At 39.9% G+C, this 27578-nt stretch overlaps 1 protein-coding gene across 3 annotated transcripts in view; it reads right to left on the reverse strand.

Annotated features, from left to right (window-relative positions):
* Positions 1-4206: 4206 nt before the first annotated feature.
* The window catches only part of LOC122867482 (signal transducer and activator of transcription 5B-like), a 66743-nt gene continuing 43371 nt past the window's right edge, over positions 4207-27578 (reverse strand). Inside the window, exons 10-20 of one of the 3 annotated variants that reach the window (XM_044178324.1) lie at positions 26573-26637; positions 26247-26334; positions 24703-24825; positions 24366-24458; positions 22525-22731; positions 22181-22275; positions 20976-21118; positions 20503-20658; positions 20259-20310; positions 12779-12886; positions 4207-10600 (exon numbers count right to left, since the gene is read on the reverse strand). In XM_044178324.1, coding sequence (XP_044034259.1) covers positions 10477-10600; positions 12779-12886; positions 20259-20310; positions 20503-20658; positions 20976-21118; positions 22181-22275; positions 22525-22731; positions 24366-24458; positions 24703-24825; positions 26247-26334; positions 26573-26637 — 1254 coding nt within the window. In that variant the 3' untranslated portion in view covers positions 4207-10476. Of the gene's footprint in view, positions 10601-12778; positions 12887-13803; positions 14239-20258; positions 20311-20502; positions 20659-20920; positions 21119-22180; positions 22276-22524; positions 22732-24365; positions 24459-24702; positions 24826-26246; positions 26335-26572; positions 26638-27578 lie in introns of those variants that run through there. The other 2 variants (XM_044178325.1, XM_044178326.1) reach the window with 2 other exon arrangements.

Raw genomic sequence — 27578 nt, forward strand, 5'->3', positions numbered from 1 at the left:
CCATGGACACGCTCTTCAACGAAAACTCGGTTAGCACAACTTTCATCGCAACAGTCTTTAGATTGCACTGTGAAAATTTGAAGTTGATTGGATTAATTCTCTAGGAGGAATTTGCTAGTTCAAAGCCTGTAAATGGTGAAAAATGGCCGAAAAGTGCACATTCAATTCCTGTTGGGTTTAGGGTATGGCTCCAAAAGGCTTTTTGCTTGTCTTGGGGTGATACATGCACTTACCAAATTTCATACATGTTGATGAACGGTTGCTGCTGAGGCCCTAATAACAACAACAATCCAAGCAATTCCAATATGGTCCTCACACCGGTCACTGATCAGGCCCTAATTAAAGCTGCAAGCAGCGATGATCGGAGCCTCGCACCTCCATGCATGTCGGGGCGTGTTGCAGCCGCGGTGTCCTTGCCAGTCCTTGCCATCTGTTTGATGCGGCTCTGAATTCTGATGTGTTTTGATCACTGCACGTACGAGTTAAATGTCATTTCCTGTGTACACTATGTGGTGATAAACAATCTTTACAATGAAGCATCGTGAAAGGCTTAAGTCCATTTCTGACGACATTTGAAGTTGATGTACTCAACCTGTTGGCTGGAGTAAATCAATGCATAAAACGTGAAGTTTGGGGCAGATTTGACCACGTATACTGAAGTTACAACAACTTCCTGTGTCATCGACATTCAATGTAAAACTTGCCATTTCCTTTTGCCAGTAGGTGGCGCTGTGACAATAACTGACTATTGTCATATAGATGTGTTCAGGGCGGGACTCTTATCATACATATGAAGTCTGGTTGAGATTGACTGTGTGTTTCATGGCGAAACATTGAAATTTGCCGCCCCATAATGAGCACACCGTTCGACGAAAAGCTATAGAGCCATTTTGCCCCGGCCATTTCCGAAACCCATAAAATATCAAGTTTTTCACCAGTCCTGATAAGTGTGCAAAGTTTCACAACTTCACAATCACATCATCTTTAGGTTCTCAAAATGTGATTCATTCGTAAAAAGTTGAAATCAATGCCAATAGGGCCTATGCTGCTGAGTGCCGCTCTGAAAAAAGTAATGATCGTGCCCATGCACCTCCACGCACGTCGGGGCGTGCTACAGGCGTGGCTTCCAGCAAGGACGCTGTTGGACGTGGCTCTGAATTGTGATGTGTTTTGGTCACTGCATGTAGGAGTTAAATGTCACTTCCTGTGTGCACTCTGTGGCGCTAGACAACACACTTTGTGTTATGTTAAAGGATATCATGCGCAGACCACCCAACGAAGATTTTGTGCAAATTGGATCATCTTTGCCGTGGAAGACTTACTTTTCTGTTGCCACTAGGTGGCGCTATGACTTAACGTCATTATTGGCCTGTAGATGTGACCAGGGTGGGACTCTTATCAAACATTTGAAATTAGAGGCAGATTGGACAGTGCAGCCAGGTTACTGGGCCATCATGGAAACAAAAGAAGGTCAGTTTCAGGTGAAACTAGGCAGGGTAAACAGCAGACACTCAGGAAGACTCCTCCCTGAGGGCAGGGCTTAAGCAGTACAGAGTAGCTTAAATTTCTGAGTTCTCAGACCATTTTCACAATTGAGAATGACTTCCAGGTGGGAGCTGAAATGTCTTGATTCTGAAAAGTGTCCAGATGGCTACGACTGAAACCTTTTCTACAACTATAAAGATTGCCATCACACATTTGTAATCTTACCTGTGTGTTGCTTTTTCTCCTAAACAAAAATACTGTATGTGAATATATATATCATCAAATCAAAATTTCTATATTTTCAAATTAGTTGAGCTGCACAATGTTTCCACGTATCCCTTGGTAACTGCAGAAGTACCCCTTGGGTGAATCACTGGCTTACAGGACCAAAGGTAAAAAATAGCTGAATCATAGCATAAATGTCATTAAAGAGCTGAACATTTTGATATTTGAATGGTTTCTGTAGCTACAGTGGTGTTCAAAACTGTTTGCCCCCTTCCTGATTTCTTATTTTTTTGCATGTTTGTCACACTTAAATGTTTCAGATTATCAAACAAATTTAAATATTAATCAAAGATAACAAGTAAACACAAAATGCCGTTTTTAAATGAAGGTTGTTATTATTAAGGGAAAACAAAATTGAATCAAATTCGAGCATGAACTGCCTTTTTAAGGTCATGCCACAGCATCTCAACAGGATTCAGGTCATGCTGTATCAAATTCACATCTGAATCCATATAAGGTTTGGCTATTATGCAACAGATGTTGAATAAACATTCACAAACAGTTTGCTCAACTTATCCACACTAGGCCACTCCAAAGTCTTCATTTTGTTCTTCTTCAGCCATTTAGAGACCCCACAACAACATCCAAAGAACTGCAGGCCTCACTTGCCTCAGTTAAGGTCAGTGTACATGACTCCACCGTAAGAAAGAGACTAGGCAAAAATGGCCTGCATGGCAGAGTTCCATGACGAAAACCACTGCTGAGCAAAAAGAACATTAAGGCTAATCTAATTTTTGCCAGAAATCGCAAACGCTTGATTGCAGTTGTTACTGCTAAGGGTGGTCCAACCAGTTATTAGGTTCAGGGGGCAATCACTTTTTCACACAGGGCCATGTAGGTTTGGATTTTGTTTTCCCTAAATAATAACAACCTTCATTTAAAAACGGCATTTTGTGTTTACTTGTGTTATCTTTGACTAATATTTAAATTTGTTGGATAATCTGAAACATTTAAGTGTGACAAATATGCAAAAAAAAAAAATCAGGAAGGGGGCAAACACTTTTGCACACCACTGTAAATGGATGTAGAAATGGAGTTTATTGAAAAGAGAGAGACAGACAGGAAGTGTGAGAGATGGACAGAAAAAAACAGAGAGAGACAGATGAAGGAGACAGAAAGCGGTAGGTGTGTGTGTAGCTCATGTCAATCATCTGTGACTCGCCTGAGATCCAAGGTTGCCATTGTGATGCTAACAGCTGTGTGTTAAAATACCTTAAGACAGAGGAAAACCTGCTGCTGAGGCTGTGTGAGATTTGTGTGTGTAGTGTCAAAAATGTGGGAATGAGAGCAGGTTAGAAATGTCCCTTTTTCTGCCTCCTCCCTGAAAATTCGGGTCTCAGTTAATATGCAAGTCTGTACGGAAGTTGGCTGGCACTGCTGTCACTTTGAAGCTGACTGTGGCAACTGAGTAACTCTAGTTACATGTTTTCAACCGGCCATGTATAAATTATGCATGAAGAGTGAAAATTGCGGGAATGACAGCTAGTTGAAGAGAAGAGTTTTAAAAAGCATCATATCACAAAACAACTGCAGACTGTACAGAACTCAGCTGCTAGGCTGTTAACCAGGACCAAGAAGTATGGCCACATCACACCTGTTTTAGCCTCTTTACATTGGCTCCCTGTTTGTTTAGGATTGATTTTAAGATCTTATTGATTACTTTTAAGGCTCTTCATGGCCTGGCTCCAGATTATATTTTAGACCTTTTAATCCCTTATGAACTTTTATGTAGTTTGAGATCTTCAGGCAGGGATCTTCTGTCTGTTCCTGAGTCCAGTATGAAAACTAAGGGGGAAAGAACTTTTGTCATCAGGGCCCCGAGGCTCTGGAACAACTTGCCTGAAGAAATTAGGTTGTCTGAGTCAGTGTCTTCTCAAAATGCATTTTTATCGGAAAGCATATCCTGAGCTGTCCGTTTATTGTTTTTATGTATTATATGCATTTTACTTATTTTGTATTTTATCATTCATTGTGGTATTTTATTTCTCTCTGTGAAACACTTTGTAGTTTGTTTTGATAAGTGCTCTATAAATAAAGTTTTATTGTACAGATCCTCTGCACTCTGACAATTTGGTCCCTCACTCTAGCTCTGAATATTGCGCCCAATACACACTCATTGTAAACTCAGAAAAGGACTGAAAATGTCATGAATTTTTAACTGTGATTGTGTAAAAAATATTAAAGATATGAAAAAGTTGAATTAATGTGAATATGTGAAAGTCCCAAGGTCCCTAGTGAACGTTTTAAAGTTGGAACAGAGTTTCTATGTGAATGTATGTATTAGTAGGAAGAGCAAGAGAAATATATGTGCAAGGTGATGCCAGCTCTGTTATTTAGGTAAAATATATAATGAAATAAATGACTCTGGGACATTCAACAATACACTACTTGGAACAAGGTAAAAATAAAAATCAATGACAATAAACCACAATGGAATATGGTTAATTAGAAAAACTTTTATTATCATGTCCCCAATCCCGGCATCAAACTTACAGCAAAATGTTGCACAATATGGAAGTAAATTGCTCCCAAACAAGCCACAAACTGTACAGAAGGTAGCAAAGACACAGTAGCAGCAAGCTAGAAAACTGAATTACACTGAAGACAAACATACATTAAGTTGATTCAAACAAAAACAGTACTGAGAAGTATTGCGTTAGCAACATCAAATAACTGGTGGTGTGAGCATCAAAGTGCTTGTTCGCTTTGCTGATTTAGTACACCATGAAAGTTTGTGTTTCAGCTTTTAATTAACAATCTAACAAAAAGCATAAGAGGCAAAAGTAGCACGAGAGTTAGAAAAATATCCTATCTACACTTGAGTCATCAAGTATTATTTGGTTGATTTAGACTCATCTACCTTTATTTCAGTGAGTTTTCCTGAGGTTTACTATGGAAGTGTATACTGGACTATATTCAAATGTTAATTCAAAGTTGAAAATGAAATATAAACAATGTAACCAGATTTTCCATTTATGCAGGCAATATTTAAGTCAAAATAAAAATGAATTTTCAAACAATTTGAAAATGAAAACTACATTTGACATTTCATTTTCAAAGACAACCTGCTGTGCAGTGGACAATATTCAAATGCAAAAAGCGAAACAGCGCCCCCAGTCTTTGCATTTACATGTCACCATGCTCTTTTGGGGTCAAATGAAAATGAAAATGAAAATCGTCAGTGCTCTCATCAAAGCGGGTCTTCAGTCACTTGGTTGAACATCTTCTGCTTTGCTCATGTACACAGTCCGCTATGGCAGAAAGAGGAGAAGGCGGCCAGGCTCACTGACTACTGTATTACTGTACAAAAACACAACTTTATAACTGTATTCACTGATTTTGGTGAAACTAGCTATATGAGGCACAGAATTTGATGAATTTACTGTTTATCAGACCACAAATGAGACAAGAATTAATTAGATAGACGTCTCAGCATTTCTGGGGGCCAAGCCTCAGATTACTGTACAAAAACACACAACTTCTATAACTTTATTCACTGATTTTGGTGAAAATGGCTGATGATGATAATGATACTTTATTGTCAGATCGAGTCTGAAATGTTTCTTACATCACAGCAGCTCCATTTGCAACATCACAGAGATCATATTTTATGGTTTTCCCTCTGATGTCATCCGGCTGCTCTGTCTCAACTCTCGGTGATTTATGGAGTTTCCTGATGGACAGACAGCTTTATTGTCCAAAGTACAGCAAGTTAAGTCTTTGAAAATGAAATGATAAAATTATGTCAAATGCTGTTTTCATTTTGAAATTTTCATTTTGACTTAAATATTGCTTGCATAAATGGAAAATCAGGTTACATTGTTTATATATTTTCAAATTTAAATTAACATTTGAATACTGTCCAGTGTACAGTGGATTACAACTTTTTTTGAAAATTAAATGTCAAATAGCTTTTCTATTTTCATTTTAATATGGTCATAAAATGCTCATACAAGTATGTGAAATGAAAATTGGATTATTCCATTTTCATTTTTACTCAAATAACACATACATATGTGGAAAATTATAATGCTGTTGTGGAATTACATTTTCAAGCTATCATTATCATTTGAATATAGTCCAGTATATGCTTCCATAGTTTACTGTATTAACTTTCATTCTGGATGAGTTGTGTTTTCTGAAAGGGATTAGACATTCCTTGGTTGAGGCTGGTAGTAGTGCAGTGTTAATGACAATGGCTTTAAAATATCCTGTATAGACAGTGCTGTCCCTTAACAATCAGACAGAGCCTCTGTATCTCCACACAAAAGCTCCACAGAAAAAAAAACATTTATTGAAGGTTATTTCAAGATAAATGAGAATATATAAAAAGCTTTATATGCAGAGCAGGATTCATCCTGGTCATGAATTCATCCATCATGAGGGTGCAGATGTGACAAAATGATTATACTCTGGCAGTTTCAGAAGCATTGTTGAACACATGGTAAACAAACAAACTGAAAGAAGTATTACAAAGTATGAGGTATGAGAATTCTCCCAAAGGAATCCATTGACAGATAACTAAGCTTAGCTTGTAAGACAGCACATACAAAGTACTTAAGGTTCAATTTTGACAACATATATATTCGTACATGGAATATGTTTAAGATTGTCTATGAACATGTAATAGTCATTCACTGTAACTGCCACAGTCCCACTTCCACAAAGCAACACTAGATGTTGGAGTTGACTCTTAGAAAAAACTAAGAGGCTAAATGTCAAGCTCACTTTGGGTTTGGACATAAATCAAGTATCAGGCAGCTAATACAGTACATCAGAGGAGCGAAACAACACAATGGTCACTTCAAGTCATTCTGTTAAATCACGATTAAAGATTGATGACTTATGATGTACAGTGAGAGTGCAGTCCTGTAAATACTGCCACTGGGTTCCAAAACAAGATATCCTACATTTAGAAACATATCTAACTCCAGTGAGTTTTTGGAAGACAACTCAGCCTTATGGAACCTGCAGGTGGTCATCTAATAATATTGGTGTGGAAATCCATGGCCACAGATTGTTACAATGGGTGAGCAGATTAATAAACTGTGCACATGTACTGATACACCCTAATATGTTCAGTAATGTTAATGTTTAGTAAAATGTAAGGGTTAGTTTTGAACTTCTGGAAGATGCATCTGACATTCAGAATAAAAGTGGGGAATTAATAATTCTCTACAAAAACTTTTTAAGTAATTAAATGTAGTATTTAGTTGTCACATGAGCTGAATGAAACACAGACTGATAACTGGTGTCAGAAAAATAGTAAACTGTAATATTATACTATACTATCCTGTATGCTGGAGGTATGGATTTTGACAGACATGTGCGTGCCAGGGAGGGAGATGCTAGTGAGATGCATTATGGGAAATGTAGGATCCAGTGTTTTTGGAGCTTAATCTATACTAGGGATTAATGTCAGGATATTTTGGCTGTCTGCAGTTTGTCTCTTCTGAGTCTACTGACTTTATGAAAGTGAAATACTTCTGAACCAGCACTTTTTAAGTACTTTGGGTAAACAAATACCAGTTAGTTAACAATTACACTAACTGGTGACGGTCAGGAATTCCTTTCCATATTTCCAGGCTTAAAATTTATATGACCAAAACCAGCCTCTAAAATGTTGGACAAACATTCACCAAGGCACAGAGCATTCACTGACTACAGACTACAACATCTGTATTTAGTAAATTCAGGCACAGTAACACTTAACTGATGTGACATTGGTAAGTGTTAATGACAATGATTTGACATTTTAATGTGACAATATTCCCTGCTCTTCATATTGAAGCCCAATTTGAGTAGGCTGGTAAACCCCAAGGATGCATTTCAGGCTCTCATGGATATTAGGGCATTATGCAAGGTATAAATAATGACCAAATATCAGTTAAAATTATCAGATTGTATGAACATTTGTATTAAAAAAAACGCAATCTGATCTGTGTTAATATCAATAAGCACATATTGACTTCATTTTTTGCTGTGAGGCAGTGTAGTACAAGAGCATCAGAGAATGGCTCTAATAGAAGCAATTAAGAAAAAATTTTATACAAAAAAGACCAAACAATAGCAGTTAGATTTTATATTCCATTTTCAGTACTTAAACCTAGACTATGTAACCTTTGAAAGAAGAAATAATACAAATCATTCACTTACAAAAAGTTGCATTCATAAGTAATAAACTCATCCTTGTTCAGTTCAACACATTTAGGAGTTGTGCTGCTACAGTCTTACTTGGTCTAGTATGACCAGTAATCTCTAATTGTGCTACTGTTACACTATGTTTTAGCATGTTACAGAAAACATTTTGATGGTTTTCCACAAAAGTAAAACTCAAAGTAAACACACCAAAGGCTGCCGCTGTGTCACTTAGTATCTGACTAGCTAAGCTGTGGTTTAGAATGGATTCAGCTAAACCAGAAATTGCTGGGGGTTTAAAACACAGTTGATTGCTGTGTCAAAATGATGATGATTATGAGAAACTCAGCATAATACTGCTGGGCATTCATTGGTTTTAGTTTTGTGATTTTACAGTTCACCCTTAGTTCAAGTCTCTAACTGTTGAGGAAATAATTCAGAAATACCACTGAAACTATATACAGTGTATTATCACTCTAATTGCAGTTTTGATTATCACAAAATAATGCATCACCCTGTACTTTTAATATAAATGTACATCATGTAGTAAACATTTGGCCTGTACAATAATAACTCTCCACCTTAAAATCTACTGCTATATCAATAATCCACAAAATACGTTAGTATATTAAGATTGAGGTGGGAATTGGTCTTGCAATACATCTGTTTTTATAGGCCCGGCATTAACATGGGTCTTGGGTGATTTGATCACAAGTGGACAGCTCTAAGTACAGGCGTGAATGCACCCGACGCACTGAGATCCTATCGCCCAGACCACTCAACTGACGTCTTTCGCGCACCTGTCTGATGGACAGATAGCTTTACTTGTTGCTAAAGTAACTGGGGGAGCAATTTGGGGTTCAGTGTCTTGCCAAGGACATGTGGACTGAGGGAAGCCGGGATCGAACCGCCGATTGGTGGACGACCCGCTCTACCACTAAGCCACAGCCACCCCTCTGTCCAGAACGGGAGCTCGGAGCAGCATGGGAGTGTTGGTGTTTACACCGCTAGCACAGGAACTTTGGACCGCTAGGGAGAAGGAGGTTTAATAAAGCGAATGAAGCTTTATTTAAGCTTTAAAGCTAATAGGACTGCTTGCTGCAGCCTCAGAGGACACAGAATTGGGGTTTAAGAAACCACTTGCCATTGACCTATAAATACTACTTGTGGTCACAGTGGCTGATGTTCAGCAAAGGTTACATAGTCTCACTTTAAGTCTTTTTTTTTTTAAATACGAATTTTCTGGATTTACAAGATACTAATAAAATTATTATTATTATTAGCATTTAGTCACATTAACCAATGTTAATTGTGTAAATGGAAAAGAAAACCTTTAAAATATTTTTTATTGATGCTAGCTTGTTTACTGTGAATTTTTATGCAAAAGTCTCCCAGTGCCAGCTAAAAGCTCATCAAACATATGAATGCACATAAAAACTAATTATGTCTCAGTGTTCCCAAAAATCCCATTGACCCAAACCAGCTCCACAAGACAGCCCTTAAAAAGTATGGTAGGGGGAGAGGACAATAAAACCAGCCTCTGTCAAATGGCAGTAACATTGACTCTTGATGGTAGAAAAGGTTTCAGTCGTAGTCATCTGGACACTGTTTTCAGAATCAAGACGTTTCGGCTCCCATCCGGAAGTCATTCTCAATTGTGAAAAAACTGGACGGGAACTAGAAATTTAAGCTACTCTGTGTTACATAAGCCCTGCCCTCAGGAAGGAATCTGCCTGAGTATCTGTTAATAGCTAGTTTCACCTGAAACTGACCTAATGGTTCCAAGATGGCCCAGTAATCAGTAATCAGGCCTATTGTTTTCTGGCTGCATCTACTTCATCACTGTTAAGTACCTGATTAGCATGTGACCAAGGTGATAATACACTCTGATAGACTTTGGGCAGATTAAATCTCAGACCACTATTTCTGTTCAAAGAGGGGTTCTCTTTTTTCACAAAAATGGCTTCCTTGACGCCCCGTTCAAACCAACTCTTCTCTCTACTTAGAATCTTCACCTCGCTGTCTTCAAATGTGTGGTTTGTAGCTTTTAGATGCAAATGCACAGCGTTCTGTAATCCGCTGTGCAGAGCGCTGTGCATGTGTGAAAAAAGAGAACCCCTCTTTGAACAGAAATGGTGGTTTATGTAACACAGAGTAGCTTAAATTTCTAGTTCCCGTCCAGTTTTTTCACAATTGAGAATGACTTCCGGATGGGAGCCGAAACGTCTTGATTCTGAAAACAGTGTCCAGATGACTACGACTGAAACCTTTTCTACTATAGAACACTCCTGGACGAATGAGGGACTACACCGTCTTATTGACTCTTGATGGTACGTTTACTTTCTCTACAGAGACACTTAAGCAAGTAGAAGGCTATTCAGACCTGTTCTCTTCCAAAACTCCTGTGGGCAGCTAAAACTGAAGATGAATAGTGAATTGTGATGTTGATCTGCCAGAGTGACTGATAAAGACAGGAAATTTCTTGCTGAGGTTGCAGCCCAGTGGGAATTACAGGTGTGGGTGTTTCTGTTAGATAAGATGGAGATGACCTTAAGGTGTAAAGCAGGTTCAGGACTGCTGACTGCTCCACTGGTTGGCCATAGGCCGGCGGAGCAGCTCCTCCACATGGCGGGCCACGTCCATCGTGTCGTCCAGGTCGAAGTCTCCATCTGCATCCAACATGGTGTCACTCCTGAGAGGACAACAGCAGAGACAGAGGTCACACGTTCATGAAGGAGGTTCATGGGGAATTTTTTTTTTTAGGACATAGTCAGGCAAAGTCAGTTTAAAACAACAAATAAAACTACTTTCTGATAGACCCACTAGACTCCACTACTACCTCAAACCAACAAACCAACATTAGACAAATATGATGTCTACAAAAATGGATATGGTAAATAGAGTGTACTTGTATAACGCCATTCTAGTCTTCCAACCACTCAAGTGCTTTACACTACTTATCACATTCACCCCATTCACACGCATTCATACACTGGTGGCAGGTGTGAACTGCTCATCAGTACAAAGAAACTAACTCATTCACACACACTCGGGAGCAATTTGAGGTTCAGTATCTAGCCCAAGGACACTTCGACATGTGGGCTGGGGGAAGCCGGGATCGAACCACCGACCTTGTGATTAGTGGACGACCCGCTCTTTCTCTAAAACACAGCCGCCACAAGGGATTTTCCTTTCAGCATTCATATACGTACTGTATATACAATTTGGGGATCAACAGAGAAATATTGCAATATGCCCATGAAACATTAAGCCAAAACTTAAAATTGTGTCTGTGGAAAATCTTCCACAGAAAGACAAGAGAAGAAAATGGTCAGTACAACTCTCAAGACATAGTTGAAACCAGATATTTACATACACTTCAGAAAAAAAAAAACTTTTTTTCTTTACTGTCATACATTAAATCAGAGTAAACTTTTTCTGTTTTAGATCAATAAATATTAACATATTTTTTGCATTTGTTAAATGTCAGAATCGAGCGAGGGAGAACTTTTATGTATTTTTCTTATCACTTTCATAGTCAGAAGTTTATTGTGTCTTTAAACAAAAAGAAAACTCCAAATGATTCCATTCTGAGCTTAAGAAGCTCAGAATGGAAAGTGGTGGTTAAGTGGTGGGTTAAGTTAATGGTTAGGTTAATTGATTCCATTTGAGTTAATTGGTGGCACACCTGTGGATGCATATAAAGGCACACCTCAAACACAGAGCCTCTTTCTTTGACATCATGGGAAAATCAAGAGAAATCAGGAAAAGAATTGTGGACCTCCACAAGTGTGGCTCATCCTTAGGTGCAATTTCCAGATGCCTGAAGGTCCCACGTTCATCCGTTCAGACAATAATACGCAAGTATAAAAAACATGGGAATGTACAACCATCATACTGCTCAGGAAGGAGACGGATTCTGAATCCCAGAGAGGAATGTTTTTTGGTGCGAAATGTGCCAATCAACCCCAGGACAACAGCAAAAGACCCTGTGAAGATGCTGGCTGAGTAAACCAAAACAGTAAAGTTGTCGGCCGGACAGATAAACAATGAACTGAAACTATAAAGCTCCGTAAAGTCAAAGGGAGTCAGGTGATTATTCTCTGTAGATTCATCACTACAAGTGACCCCTTTCAATTCAATTAAATTTTATTTTATTTATATAGTGGCAATTCATAACATAAGTTATCTCATTGAACAGGTCTAGACCATACTCCATACTTTATAATATTTACAGAGACCCTACAATTCCCACCAAGAGCAAGCACAAGTAACAAGCGAGTAACAGTGGCAAGGAAAAACTTCCTTTTAAGAGGCAGAACCAGACTCTGGGTGGGTGGCCATCTGCCGCTGCTGATTGGGTTGAGAGAGAGAGCAGGAGGAAAGAGAGCATACAGTAGAACAATATTTTAAAATTCTAATAATGTAATGGTAGTGGTAATATTCATATTAATAATATAATAATAGGAATAATAATAATAGGAATAATAAGACTATTAATATTTGTAGTAGCAGTTGTCGAGCAGGAACATGGGGGCAGTAGGTGGCTTGCAATCATAGATCCAGACTCTACAGCTCCGGAGGCCTTTCACATTGTCTTCACATTGTCATTTGACACATTGTTATTATAAAAATATTGATTATAGCCGCTTTAAATAGAAGCAGCAATACCATAATGAAACAAAAAAAAAGAAAAACCTAGTCCTGCATTCAGAATTTTACTGAAGTAAAAGTATGTAAGTATTAGCATCAACATGTATTTTAAGTATCAAAAATAAAAGTACTCTTTATGAAGGAAAAATGCCCCTGTTCAGTGTAGTGTTTACAGTATCTTATTTTAAGTAAATAAATGAAGTAAAGGAGAGCTTACATAGAAGGGTAGACACCAAAGTTGTTGGGGTGGCTCACAGAAGGAGAAGCTGTCTGGTCCATGAATGTCGGAGTTCCTCCACTGGGTTCAGGGTTCGGGGTGGTGAATCTACCAGAGATATATGCCACACATTACTTCAGCAATTAATATAATGTCCATGATCACATGTCTGCAACAGCTCTACTGACTGACCACATCTTTTAATAATGACATATTACACTAAGGAAAATACTAATTTCTGAATGGCTGGCAGCTGTCGGTCAAAAATGTCTGGGCAACTTAAACATTAAATGGCAGGTAAGCATATCAACAATACCTTCCAGTATGCGTCACACTATCTTAACAGCTAACTCTTACAGGTGAAACAGACCTAATTATAGGTTCAACTGACTACAAACATTTAAAAATAAAGTTTAAAAAACAAAACAAAAAAGATACAGGAAACTCAAAATCACAAATGAACCCAAAGTAACTAAACTAGTAGTCCAGGCATTTTACCCAATGTGTGGGTCAACCTCACACAAATTGCAACAAAAACAAACTCAATGGATTTCATGTCCTCAATATGTTCTGAATGAGAGAAAAAGTCATAAGGAATCTGAAGTGAAAGTTTTGAAAATTGCCAAAATATGATCCTACCAATAACACCTTTTTGCCATATGTAAATAGTAAATGGACTATACTTATATAGCACCTTTCTACTACTACTCAAAGCGCTTCAACTACATATCACATTCACCCCATTCAGACACATTCATACAGCGATGGCAGAACTGCTCATCAAAGTAACTAATCATTCACACACCAACGACACAGCCCTCGCAATTTGGGATTCAGTACACTTCGACAAGGGACATGGGAAGCCGGGATCGAACCGCCAACCTTCCGATTGGCTGACAACCCGCGCCCCCAAATATGTCATACGCCCTGACGATACAAGCCTACATTGTTGTGCATGCTAGATTTGACCATGCTGTATTTTTTTCCTTGAAGCAAAAAACAAAAACAAAAAAACACCACATACATCAGTGAGGAGAATTTATTATGATCACATCATCACATCAATTATCCTCGTAAGCAATGTCCTCAGAGAAATAACTGACCAACTGCTGATCAAACAAACCAATTAAATATGTGCACGCGACGCAACACTACACATTGTCATCTTCATTCTCGTTATTGCAACTGGATCCCCTGCAGTTTCCACACGTGGGAGTGCACTAAATATTGTTCTTTTTGCATCTGCATCTCAGGGTGCTGCAGTCAGCCTTGGCAGTTGCACTTGATGACCCGCAGAAGCTTTTCAGGCTCAGGGGGTAGGGTTGTCTGGGGTTGGTTGAAGTGTGATGAGGGGTTTGTGCCAGTTCACTCTGTAGGACGAGGTCCATCTGTAGATCCCTTCCATTCTTGTGCACATGCAGGCTGTGATACTTTGCTGCTCCTGATGTTGGTGGTAAGGCCTGTGGATGATCGTAAGTTGAGTTAGATGCCACCTTCTCAAAGAACCGATTATACTGGAGGGCGTCCAGGGTGTCAGTTGATTTTGGTTGCCATCAACAGCATTATCTACATACTTAAATTGATATTTTTTTGAAATGTGGTATTTTTGTCTACTAGTTTCTACGCTAAAAGCCAAAATCATCTGTACTGACACAAAGGTAGGCTGATGTCCACACTCCCCTCTGTGGTTCTAAAGCTTTCGGTTTATCTATATGGTGAGGTAAGTTCTGGTGCATGTCGGCACTTCAGTTCTCTTAATGATAGTCTTAATGATGTTAAAGTTTGGAGGAGGTCATACTATATGGGGTGGCTGTGGCTAAATGGTAGAGCGGGTCGTCCACCAATCGGAAGGTCGGCGGTTTGATCGTGGCTTCCTCCAGCCCACATGTCGAAGTGTCCTTGTCGAAGTGTACTGAATCCCAAATTGCTCCAGAGGGCTTTGCCTTCAGTGTGTGAATGATTAGTTTATTTGGATTGATGAGCAGTTGGCACCTGCCATCAGTGGGTGAATGTGATATGTAGTGTGAAGCGCTTTGAGTGGTCGGAAGACTAGAAAGGTGCTATACGAGTACAGTCCATTTTACTATTTGTGAACTGCCTATAGTGTACAGATCGCTAAGAAGGGCAATGGGAACACTAATAAGATTTAAATGTTTTCACTTAAAAAGTTGTGGTTACAGTTTGACTTATTAATAATGGTCACATGTTGTGGTTGAAATTCTGGCCTGTTGAGTTGTTCAGTGAGTCATGTTAGAGACTGGCGAGAACATATGCTGTAGGTATGTGTATTTGCATGCGTTTTTTTCTTTCTTTTCCCTGCCAGACACTTGTGTACCTGTATTCATTTCGCCAGCGCACCAGTCCTATTCTAGAATCCATTTCTTATTTCTGGATAAAAGAATGATGAAGCGATGAAGGACTGCTTGCAGGGTCAGATAATATCATACAATGCTAACAGAAATAAAGTTAGAACAAAAAGGTTAATTTGCTTATCTCTGAAATAAATGCTATAGGCCAGGAACATGCCCTGGCTCCTTCGGCTGACCTCTACATGAAGCGTATAGCTCTGCAAACAGAATTGGACACTAACTACAGAATCAGAGGGGGAGAGTTTTTTGAAATCGACGCAAAAGGAGTATGAATATGAAGAGAGCGCTAGTAAATTACTCTGCCATCAGCTGAGACAATCTACTGAAGCTGCTTATACAGCAGAGATACAAACAGCGGCATAATCAAGTGATTATACTATTCTAACCAAGGTCCTTGCAGTTAGGCTTGATAAGGTCATGAACTCCATAATACATCCTGATCAGACAGGATTCATCTCAGGGCAACAACTTTCTGGTAATTTATGCAAATTACAGCAGGAGAGGCTGCTATTAACGTTTCCACTACACTGAGACAGAGTTTAGGTTTTAGAATCAAAGATTTATTAAAAATAGAAGATTCAGGCTCCTGTGGGCTGTGGCCATTTTCCAGCACAGCAATCCATAACATTAGAGAGATTCAATTGAAAGCATCAAAATACATGAGGGGGTCTTGCTCACCCATCACTGACTGCCTGGGTATACTTCATAAATGTTATATAGTAGGCTACTGATACTGATTACATATTATAAGAGAAAGTGATGCTGGCGATGTTCAAAAACAGCCTGCAAAGCATGTAATCTAGAATGAACGTAGATTACGCACAACTTGCAATTGCGTGCTCTCTGATAGCTTCAATAGAGCTAGCTAGCTAGCTAGCCATTTGCCACAAAACAACATGTTGGGAGTTGTCATTTTCACCTTCTCCACTGAGTCATCTTAGAAAATTAATGCGCTAGCTATCTATGTAATAAGCTACGTCGTTGACCAACACAAACTAGCTGTTGTCATCACGTTATAAAGTAAACATTATTAATCATAATTGCCTACTAAGATGAAGAAGGGGAGGAGGAAGGTGTGTTCGTAGGCAGAGAGAGAAGAGGAAAGCTAAGAATGTAGGATTGACAGTAGGCACTTTGAATGTTGGGACTGTGACAGGGAAGGCTAGAGAATTGATTGACATGATGCAGAGAAGGAAGGTGGACATACTGTGTGTACAGGAGACCAGGTGGAAAGGTAGCAAGGCTAGAAGCTTAGGAGCAGGGTTCAAGTTGTTCTACCATAGGAAGAGAAACGGAGTAGGAGTTATCCTGAAAGAGGAGTTTGTAAGGAATGTTCTAAAGGTGAAAAGAGTATCAGACAGGTTGATGAGTCTGAAGCTGGAAATTGAAGGGGTGATGTTCAATGTTATGAGTGGTTATGCCCCACAGGTAGGATGTGAGTTAGAAGAAAAGGAGAAATTCTGGAGTGAGTTAGATGAAGTGATGCAGAGCATCCCCAGAGGTGAGAGAGTGGTGATTGGTGCAGATTTCAATGGGCATCTAGGTGAAGGGAACAGAGGTGATGAGAATGGGATGGTCAGGTTTGGTCTTCAGGACAGGAACGCAGAAGGACAAATGGTGGCAGACTTTGCAAAGAGGATGGAAATGGCTGTATTGAACACTTTCTTCCAGAAGAGGCAGGAACATAGGGTGACATATAAGAGCGGAGGTAGAAGCACTCAGGTAGACTACATCTTGTGTAGACGTTGTAATCTGAAAGAGACCAGTGACTGTAAAGTCGTGGTAGGGGAGAGTGTAGCCAGACAACACAGGATGGTAGTGTGTAAAATGTCTCTGGTGGTGAGGAAGATGAAGAGGACAAAGGCAGAGCAAAGGACGAAGTGGTGGAAGTTGAAAAAGGAAGAATGTCGTGTAGTTTTCAGGGAGGAGCTGAGACAGATTCTGGGTGGTCAGGAAGTGCTCCCAGATGACTGGACCACTACAGCTAATGTGATCAGGGAGACAGGTAGGAGGGTACTCGGTGTGTCATCTGGAAAGAGGAAAGTGGACAAGGAGACTTGGTGGTGGAACGAGGAAGTTCAGGAGTGTATACAGAGAAAGAGGTTAGCTAAGAAGAAGTGGGAAACTGAGAGGACTGAAGAGAGTAGACAGGAGTACAGGGAGATGCAGCGTAAGGTGAAGGTAGAGGTGGCAAAGGCCAAACAAAGAGCATATGAGGACTTGTATGCTAGGTTGGACACTAAAGAGGGAGAGGTGGATTTGTACAGGTTGGCCAGACAAAGAGATAGAGATGGGAAGGATGTGCAGCAGGTTAGGGTGATTAAAGATAAGGATGGAAATGTATTGACAGGTGCCAGGAGTGTGATGGGAAGATGGAAGGAGTACTTTGAAGAGTTGATGAATGAGGAAAATGAAAGGAAACGAAGAGTAGAAGAGGTGACTGGTGTGGAGCAGGAAGTAGCAAAGATTAGCAAGAGTGAAGTGAGGAGGACGTTGAAGAGGATGAAGAGTGGAAAGGCAGTTGGTCCTGATGACATACCTGTGGAGGTATGGAAGTGTCTAGGAGAGGTGGCAGTAGAGTTTCTGACTAGTTTGTTTAACAAGATCTTGGAGAGTGAGAGGATGCCCGAGGAATGGAGGAGAAGTATACTGGTGCCAATTTTTAAGAACAAGGGAGATGTGCAGAGCTGTGGCAACTACAGAGGAATAAAGCTGATGAGCCATACAATGAAGTTGTGGGAAAGAGTAGTGGAAGCTAGGCTAAGGGCAGAGGTGAGCATTTGTGAGCAGCAATATGGTTTCATGCCTAGAAAGAGTACAACAGATGCAGTATTTGCTTTGAGGATGCTGATGGAGAAGTACAGAGAAGGTCATAGGGAGTTGCATTGTGTCTTTGTAGATTTAGTACCCTAAGTACTTAGGGTCAACGGTTCAGAGCAATGGAGAATGTGGAAAAGAGGTGAAGAGACGAGTGCAAGCAGGTTGGAACGGGTGGAGAAAAGGGTCAGGTGTGTTGTGTGATAAAAGAGTATCAGCAAGAATGAAAGGAAAGGTGTTCAAGACGGTGGTGAGACCAGCGATGTTGTACAGCTTAGAGACAGTGGCACTGAAGAAAAGACAAGAGGCAGAGCTGGAGGTAGCAGAGCTTAAGATGTTGAGGTTCTCTTTGGGAGTGATGAGGATGGACAAGATCGGGAATGAGTACATCAGAGGGACAGCTCATGTTAGATGTTTCGGAGATAAAGTCAGAGAGGTCAGATTGAGGTGGTTTGGACATGTTCAGAGGAGAGACTGTGAATATATTGGTAGAAGGATGCTGAGGTTGGAGCTGCCAGGCAGGAGGTCTAGAGGAAGTCCAAAGAGGAGATTTATGGATGTAGTGAGAGAGGACATGAAGTTAATTGGTGTGAGTGAAGAGGATGCAGAGGACTGGGTTAGATGGAGGCATATGATTCGCTGTGGCGACCCATGAAAGGGAACAGCCGAAAGGAAAAGAAGAAGCCTACTAACAATTCCTACATGCTAGGTTATTCTTTATATTATAGCTTACTTATGATATAGCTTACTCTCAGACCATAGTCGGGGAACACAGGGGAGATGTTTGCTGTCCTCCAGTACAGAAGTTGGTTCTTACTTCGGGGCTAACCCCCTTCACTTTTCCAGCAGTTATTAACTGACACACTGTAACGTTACATTTACTGCCACATTCACAACTTACTGCTTATCTTTTCCTCTGCTCCATTCACTGCCACTTTCTGCCACTCACTCTCTCACACTTGCTTTACCACACACTCGCTTTACCACACACTCGCTACGCACACGCTGCTGAGTCAGCCACAGCCACGGTCCAGCAAGACTAAGCAACCACTGATGTAATGTGAGGTCCTCGCAACAGGTTCTGACAGTTAAGAAGAATTTTTGCTCAATGCAGTTCACTCATATACGTGTGACATAAATACACTGTAGGGAATCGTTAAGGTGATTTGTCATCATTCCCCCCACCCCACCCACCCCAAAAAAACCTCTTCAGATCTGGAGTCACCCAAATTGACATGAAAAAAAGCGACATTTGCCAAAAAGCGAGTTCATTCATTTCTTGTGTAGCAGGTATGACTCAGACTACGACGTCGAGTTTATTCTGTGACTGCAGTAGAGGCTCGTGGTGACTTGGCAACAATACAAAACAACAAAACTAGATTACACACAGTCCTTTTCGTGATTGGCCCAAAATACACAAAACCATTCTTGATATATACTGTATATAGCCTTCAGTGATCCTGCACAGTTTGATGAGATTCCAACTATAGGTGGTGCTACAGTAACATGACACATTTAAGACCATAATTGTGTGACTCACTTCAAAATTTGCGCAGTTCATTATACACTGGATTAGAATTAATACCATTGTACATCTCTGTATATTTCTATGCAGATTCAGACACTGGTAAAAAATGTTAAAACGTTGCAGTGGTTATACACATTTTCCTTTTGCGTGATGATCAGCAGTTTTAACGCTGGGGTAGGCAGTTTGAACATACACAATGCAAAACCTTCCGCCTCTCTCTCTGCCACAGCGTATCACTCTGCTAAGCCCCTCCCACCAAAACCCACAAGTTGAAAGGCAGCAGAAGGAGTTGAATCAGTTGCCCTGCCTGCGAAACCTCACACCTTGTCGCGCTCACTCAACAGCATGAGCCTCGCCAAGACCCTCCCTTTCGCCATGACTTGTCTTCTCAAAGACGCCCCTCCAGCGCTCCGCAGCCCCAGGGCAGAACGCCCCAGGCTTCAGAGGCAGCTACGACGCTGTCTAACAGTGGGATGAAAAAATGGTCCAGGCATCCTTTTTTGACTGCCTCAGCAACACTCTACTTCAGCGGTGAGGGGCAAGAAATAGCAGAGATTTCTCAGGGAGGGGGACAGCGTATTATTGGACTGTCACGCTGACCTCTAATAACATGGAAAATGGACATGTTCAGCTTTGTGCCATTTTGGGGATTCAAATACAAAATCCATACTAAACTTCAGGAAATCACTACTTATTCAGTCCTGTCCATTTGAAGTGATTTAGGTTTTCTGTGGCTGTTTTAGAAAAGAGGAAAAAAACAACTTACTCTGGCACAACTTGTTTGATCTGTGGTTTTACGTATCCATCCACTGCTTTTGCTGCAAGAGAGACATACTGCCTAGAAACATATTATAATTTCAGCTGCTACGACACCACTGAGTTATATAAAAATAGGTTAAGATAGTATTCTTCATTTCATTGAGGAAAATCATCTTATTTGCAGATGTGTGTATTTAGCTCATAGCAGTGATGTGTTGATGTGAATACAAATAAGCATCGCTGATACATACAGAGTGGAGGGGTGTAGTACTTGGCGAAGACCTCATCTTTGGGCCGGTCAGGGTAGAGAAACAGAAGGTGGTTCAGGTCACTGATGCGGTCAGCCAGGGAGCGAATGGAGAAGTCCTTGGTTGTATAAGGCAACAGATTCCAGACCAGCCTCTCACCTAGCCAAACAGAACAACCAAGAATTACAATCACTGTATTCACCAAGGCTCATAATATAATGCTGTTGCAGAGGTTAAGAGGACTTGGGCATGCATGTATGAACATATAGGCACATGAGTAGAATGAGGGGCCGATATTGACAGGAGACAATCGCCCTTTGAGCGAACAAAATTAATGCTGCATTTCAGCAGCACAAAATCTTTTGTATGTGTATTGTTTCATTCAGTTAGATGTTATTTTAATGACATTAGAATTAATCACCCTAAGAATCACACTCAGTGTGTAAGAAGGCCTTAAAAGCACAGCAGTTTGGTACCGGGTTTGTTAGGGTTCTCAGCCACCCAGGCGATGGTGATGCCTCCGATCTCGGAGTCGCTGAATCTCAGCAGGAAGGTGCCATTGGGTTTGGACAGCAGCATGTCCTGCGCCTGCTGCTTGTTTACAAAGCCCAGGATGGCCCTATACACACACACATATTCACACACAAACACTCAGTGCCAGTGCACCTTCCCTATCGTAGCAGGTGAAGGCAGAGATAAAATTGTGCTTTTTTATTTGTAATGTTATATTTTAACCCATTCTTCAAACTTGATAAAAACACGAGACTTCCTGTTCCATAAATGCATCTAAACCAGACGATTTTACTAATGATAACTTTTTTTTAACCAGAGAAACACCAAATATATATACTCTTCTGTTGAAAGGGGCAGTAAAATCTAAGAATAGTTCTAATTATTGCTTTACAGCTACATTTATTTTGTTTCTGCATTTCTTGTTTTTTAAATTTGATTTATTTTATTTAAGTGGGAACTGCACCAATTTCACATATCAAAGTGTGTTTACAGGTCTTTGGGAGGACTACTGCACATGTGAAGAAAGTTCTATAAAGCCTTTTGTGTCTCCAGAGGGAGCTGTGTGAGGTCTGATAAATGTCTTCAAGTGATGTCACTTGAGTTAGTATCGGTTGGGGTTGAAGACAAGTTTTAGAATGAAAAAAATCTGGGGGTGTGGAGTTAGAACAAAGTGAGCTTACCAGACCTCTGTAGCCCACTGCTCACCTCTGCTTGAGGCTAAATGGTCCAGGCTACATTAGCTGCTACTAGCACTAACACTAGTAGTAACACTAGTGTGGTTATAGGTGCAACTAAGCACACTTCTGAACACACCCAACCACAGCCAGCAGTGATGAGTGCTGTCATCAGAGGTGAAAAAGACTTGAAAAATTAAACTACAGGGGGCAATGAAACACTGCTTTACAGCCTGCTGTCAATTTAATATTTAACAATACAAACAGTCCTTTTCTTTTGGAGGACCTCACCTCTCCCTCCTCCTGGGGAGTCGACCACCACAAGTATATTCTCAACCTTTGGGAAACACTGGAGTGTTTCTGTGGAAATGTTAGTGTTACTCTTCACCTCTGTTTTACGATACTACATACTTTCATCTTACCTTGATCATAAATTGCTGTCTTAGTTGTCAACATAAAACCAGTTTCTTGCAAAAGTCAGCATGAGCCATTACCCATCATTCCAGTGAGGCTTGAGATGTTTCTTCATGAGCTCCACAACTCCGTCAAACCACTGCCAGAAGGTGAAGTTGCGTCCAGGTAAGCTCTCCTGTACAAATTAAACATATTCCATCAGTATGTTTACATGCATACAAGAATCCAGGTTACTCTGGTTAATAACTATTTATTAACTTTTTTTCTGTCTGTCTGTCAGTCACTTACTCTCTGTCTGTCTTGTGTGTGTCTCAGAGCATTTGGAATGACGGTGCAGTGTCTGTAGTGAGAGCACTTTTCCTTACAGCAAAAATGTGTGAATTTTACAGTCAGCTGTTGAGCTGTGGAAACAAGCTGGCCTCACCCGGTTGAACTGAGCCCAGGATATGGTCATGTTGCGGTAGTCCTCTGGGTTGTTGCTGCTGCTTGTAAAAGCCTTCTGCGCCAGGAAGACCAGGTTATCTTCTGACAGGCCACGGCCACTGTGCATCTCTGCCTTGTACTTCATATTGAGGGCCTCGCACAGCTGGGGCCACAGCACCTTGTCTGGCACAATGAACGGCACCCTGCCCTGAAGAGATGAGGATGATTGGAAAAACAGGGAAAAAAAGCAGGGCAGTGGACGAGTTCAGATCCCGACTCTCAGTTTATTAGTTCAGTTGTCTCTCACCATATTCACCACTGTTAATTTGACAAAATATGGGGAAATTACACTGAATGGCACAAAGGGGGACACTACCAAAACAAGGGAACAGATGAAGATTTAACAAAAACACAGTAAGCATCCCTTGAGAGTAATGAAATATGTTCAGTTCAATATAGTAAATGAAAACAACAGACATGTCGTACCACACTTATAATAGACCGTGTCTTTAAAGGATACGTCTGATGTTATTATATACTGTATGTTTAAAATGAATAATCATTTCACTGATCGCTGCTTCTCTAAAGTCTAGATTTGATGCTTTTCTTTGTCATACATGACACTAAAGTGAATATCTTTGCAATTTTGGACTGTTGGTTGGCCAAAGCAAGACATCTGAAGATGTCACCTTGGGATGTGGGAAATTATAACAGGCATTTTTCACTATTTTCTCACATCTTACAAAACAATTAATTGAAAAAAATATTTGGTAGAAAAATTACTGTGAAAATAATTTGTTGCAACCCTACTCCCTACATTTTTTTTTGCCTTCCCTACCCTACCTGTGGCTCTTAGCTCCAAGCCCATTAGTTCCTACTTAAGACGTTAATCTTTAAAAAGACTCAAAATATATAGTTTGATTTTTTAGCTGGTCACTGTAGTTTTTAACATTATTCAAACAGGAGGAAAGATTACATTTGTTGTGGGACTATTTGACTCGACATCTTCTCTCTCTTGTAGTTTTGTACTTTCTCCTCTCTCTCCTTCTGTTACTTTCAGCAGGTATTTCTGCCTCCGGAGCTGCAGAGTCTGGATCTGTGATTGTGGACCAACTACTGTCCTTATGTTCTGCTCTTGCTCTCTCTCACTCACTCAGAGCCTACAGGTTCTGTTCAATGTTTCTGCCTGTTAAAAGGAAATTTTTCTGTCACCTGTGCTTGCTCACGGTGGGAAATGTTGGGTCTCTGTAAATAATATTATAAAGAGTACGGTTCAGACCTGCTCTATAGGAAAAATGCAATGAGATAACTTCTGTTATGAATTGGCACTGTATAAAAAAATTTAACTATTTTCAGTGTGGATTAATCCACATTTAGTGCTCTAGTGAGTATTTGGGTCAGTAGGACGGTGTATGTGTGTTCATGGTAATGAAGGATTATGCCACGCAGTGCAACAGTGTGGCTTATTGATGTGTTTCAATAGTTTTTGGACTATGAACAATGAAACTATATGGCACAGAGGAATAGATATTACAGGCTTTGGATACAAACACAATACTTTTCAGTTCTATTCAATTTTATTTATATAGCGCCAAATCACAACAGAAGTTATCTCAGGGCACTTTTCATATAGAGCAGATCTAGACCATACCGTAGTAGATACATTCATTGTTGATTTGGCTATGCACATGGGATTTTGTTGATAATAAGAAAATATAGAATATGACAAAACTGCTGACTAGCTGACATGGTGTGTGAGGTTATAGGGAAATATCACTTGAGATAGTCACCATCTGACATGGTGAAGTATAAAAAGGCCAATGTGGAAAACAACCAACTCACTGGCTCAGCAAAGGCGTTGTCCCACAGGACTGTTGCTGTGGCGTTGTTGTCCTGACTGCCATGGACGATCACTACCACAGGCAGCGATAAGGTCTACAGGTTACAGACACAAGAGGGACAGTAACAGATTAAAAAGAAAGAGTCCTTCGGATTCATTTAAACTAATCAATTATTAATGAATGTTTAATGCTAGAAAATATTGGGCTTAGAGAAGTCTGAGACAAAGCCATGAAACTCTTGTTGAACTCTCGTCTTCCAAAGGAGACCAAGACAGCGGAGATGAAATCAGGAGCAGTTGGCCAAGGAGTATAAAAGGTCAAATGTCCCATCTGATTACTTTGACATGGAAGACCAGCTCATTGCCCCCAACGCTGAACTGGGATTCAAACAGAACTGTGAACTTCTCCTCCGTCACTGACTCTGCACCTCTGCGGTCCGAACGCTTGATCCGCTTCAGTGACTTCAGTGATACACACACACACACACACACACACACACACACAGCAAAGACATGAAGACATGAGTAGATATTAGAGACATGTTCCTTCATTACAATATAGAAACACAGCCAGTATAGTGCATTCTGAAACAACTGAGCAATAGCATAGTTTTGTACAGTTTGAACTGGGGATGAGTACGAGTAAGTAATCGATTACTAATCAGACACGTACCAGAAGTTTTTCTTATTATTCAGTCTGTTTCCTTTATTTTATTTATTTATTGTTTATGATTATGTTTTGGGCATTTTTGCCTTTATTAGATAGGACAATATAAAGCTAGACAGGAAACAAGGGAAGAGAGAGAGGGGTATGACATGCAACACAGGTCCTTGGTTGGAATCTAAATGTGGACGTTACAGAAATGTGGTATGCGTGCCTTAACCATCTTTTTCCTTCAGTATCTATGGATTGAGAGCACATACACACGCATATGGAAAATACCTGGTGCCGCATCGCCAAGACGGCATTTTAAATATACTGTATTGACCCTGTGACAAAAACATCCACTGTACCTGTAAATTTATATCCACCTACCTCATGTATACAAAGCAACCTGTTACATTATATTTATTTCAGCACCATTTGCACGCTGCACCATTGCACTAATTGTCTTACTGTTTACAAATGTTACTGTTGTTAGCCTAGCCTTAATGTTGCTAGGCTAGCGAGTGTCTTCAAGTCAGTTTAAACTGAGTCTGTTAGAATTATTCAGTCCTACAAGTGTTTTGTTCAATCTACAGGAGTTTCTAAAGGCTTTGTAGCATGTTTTACTGCTGCAGATTAAATAAATTCCTGACAAGTGGAGACAAGTCAAAGTGTTTCCCAACATCTTTACTGCACAAACAGACCAGGGCCTGAATCATCTGTGAAGCAGCCAAGAACTGTCAGTGTCACAGCTGATGAAGAGCTCAAAAAGACTGAAAAAACTGAAAAACATATTTTGCCATCTAGTTTTTGACATCAACTAGATGACTCGCAATGTAACACACTTCAAAACAGTAGGCTTTATTGGAAGGTATAACTGTGTGTCGTCGGCATAAAAATGAAATAAGATGCCTTGGCGGAAAATAATATAACCTAGAGGGAGCATATATATGGAAAATAAAATAGGACCAACAAATTATCCTTGAGGCACTCCTAACCTAATTTTAGTCATTAAGTTTGACTTCAAACAACTACATGGGGTTTCTAACCAAATAATGTAAAAACAATCCTACAATGACTATATATATATATATATATATATATATATAAAAAATAAAATAAAAAATGGTTGTGGGCCTTTTAATAATAATAATAATAATAATAATAATAATAATAATAATAATATAATAAAATGTATCACTTCTACATTTCTAAAAAGATAACCAATAGGGTTTACCATGTTTCTGAAGTGCGCACTGAGGGTGCCAGTGGCCTGGTGATACTCCATCACACAGTTGTTGTTGAGGATTTCTCCACTGCTTTCACTATCAGGGCAAAAAAAAAAGCAGTTAGAACGGATGAACACACACTCAGTGAATCTCACATGATGACTAAACCACCTTGAAACTATTACTATTTGTTTAGTAACTGCCAATTAATCAATTAATTGCCTTTTAATATCCAACAAAGTACCTGCTGTAATCACCCAACCAGCGTCCATAATGTGTTTTACCAATGCATTTATGATTATCACAAGTCTGCATGCTGGCATGTGCCCCTCACCTGTGTGTGCTCTCATTCTTCAGCAGAGCCTTGGCCTGCTGCTCGCTAACAATGACAGCCTTGACCTGTATGGAATGCCATTTTAGTTAATATTAAATAAATAAATAAATACATAAATATGCCTATGAAATTAATAAATTTGACTATGAAATAAATGAGTCAATATAGTTCAGTAAATAAATAAATAAATAGGTTTATTTTAAAAAATGATGTTTTTCAAAGCACTACTTTTATTTATTTCTTTGGACTTTTATTTCATAATTCCACATTTATTCAGGGAACTATGTCGACATTTATTTATTTCATGGGACCTTTATTTCATAATTCCACATTTATTTATTACAGTGGACTTTTATTTCCTAATTCCGCATTTATATATTTAAGGGGACTTTTATTTCATAATTCCACATTTATTTCCCAGCTCTTTTTATTTAGTTTCTGATGTACAGATAGCTTTACTTGTTGCTAAAGTAACCGCTGAATGCTATTAACGGTAGCTGCCATTAGCTAGTTAGCCTTGATGCTAGCTGTCCTATTAGCTGACTCTGCCTGGACTGGGAGCTCGGAGTGTTGGTGTTTACGCCTCTAGCACAGGAGCTTTGGACCGCCAGAAGGAGGAGGTTTTCAGGCCCAGGGCAGACAACATAACCAAGCTCAGCTGGACGACTAACTGAGCTAGCGGCAGCTACCGTTACCAGTTAATGTTACTCTACCAACAAGTAAAGCTATCTGTACATCAGATACAAAACTGCATAAATCCCAGAGAGTTGAGAGAGCACGATTCCAGGGGCGCTAGAAGCCAAACCTAGCAAGAAAACCACCACTATACTGTATTCTCTGTCGTGTTGTCAGACTGCAAACTGGCCTCCATCGTCTCTGAGTCTCATCGTCTTGCTGCTCTGTGAGATAACCACACCCCCTTAATTTGAATATAACAGATGGAAATAAAAAGAGCTGGGAAAAAATGTGGCATTATGAAATAAAAGTTCCCTGAAATAAATAAATA

This window comes from Siniperca chuatsi, linkage group LG20, assembly GCF_020085105.1.
Source record: "Siniperca chuatsi isolate FFG_IHB_CAS linkage group LG20, ASM2008510v1, whole genome shotgun sequence".
Classification (NCBI taxonomy): Eukaryota; Metazoa; Chordata; class Actinopteri; order Centrarchiformes; family Sinipercidae; genus Siniperca; species Siniperca chuatsi.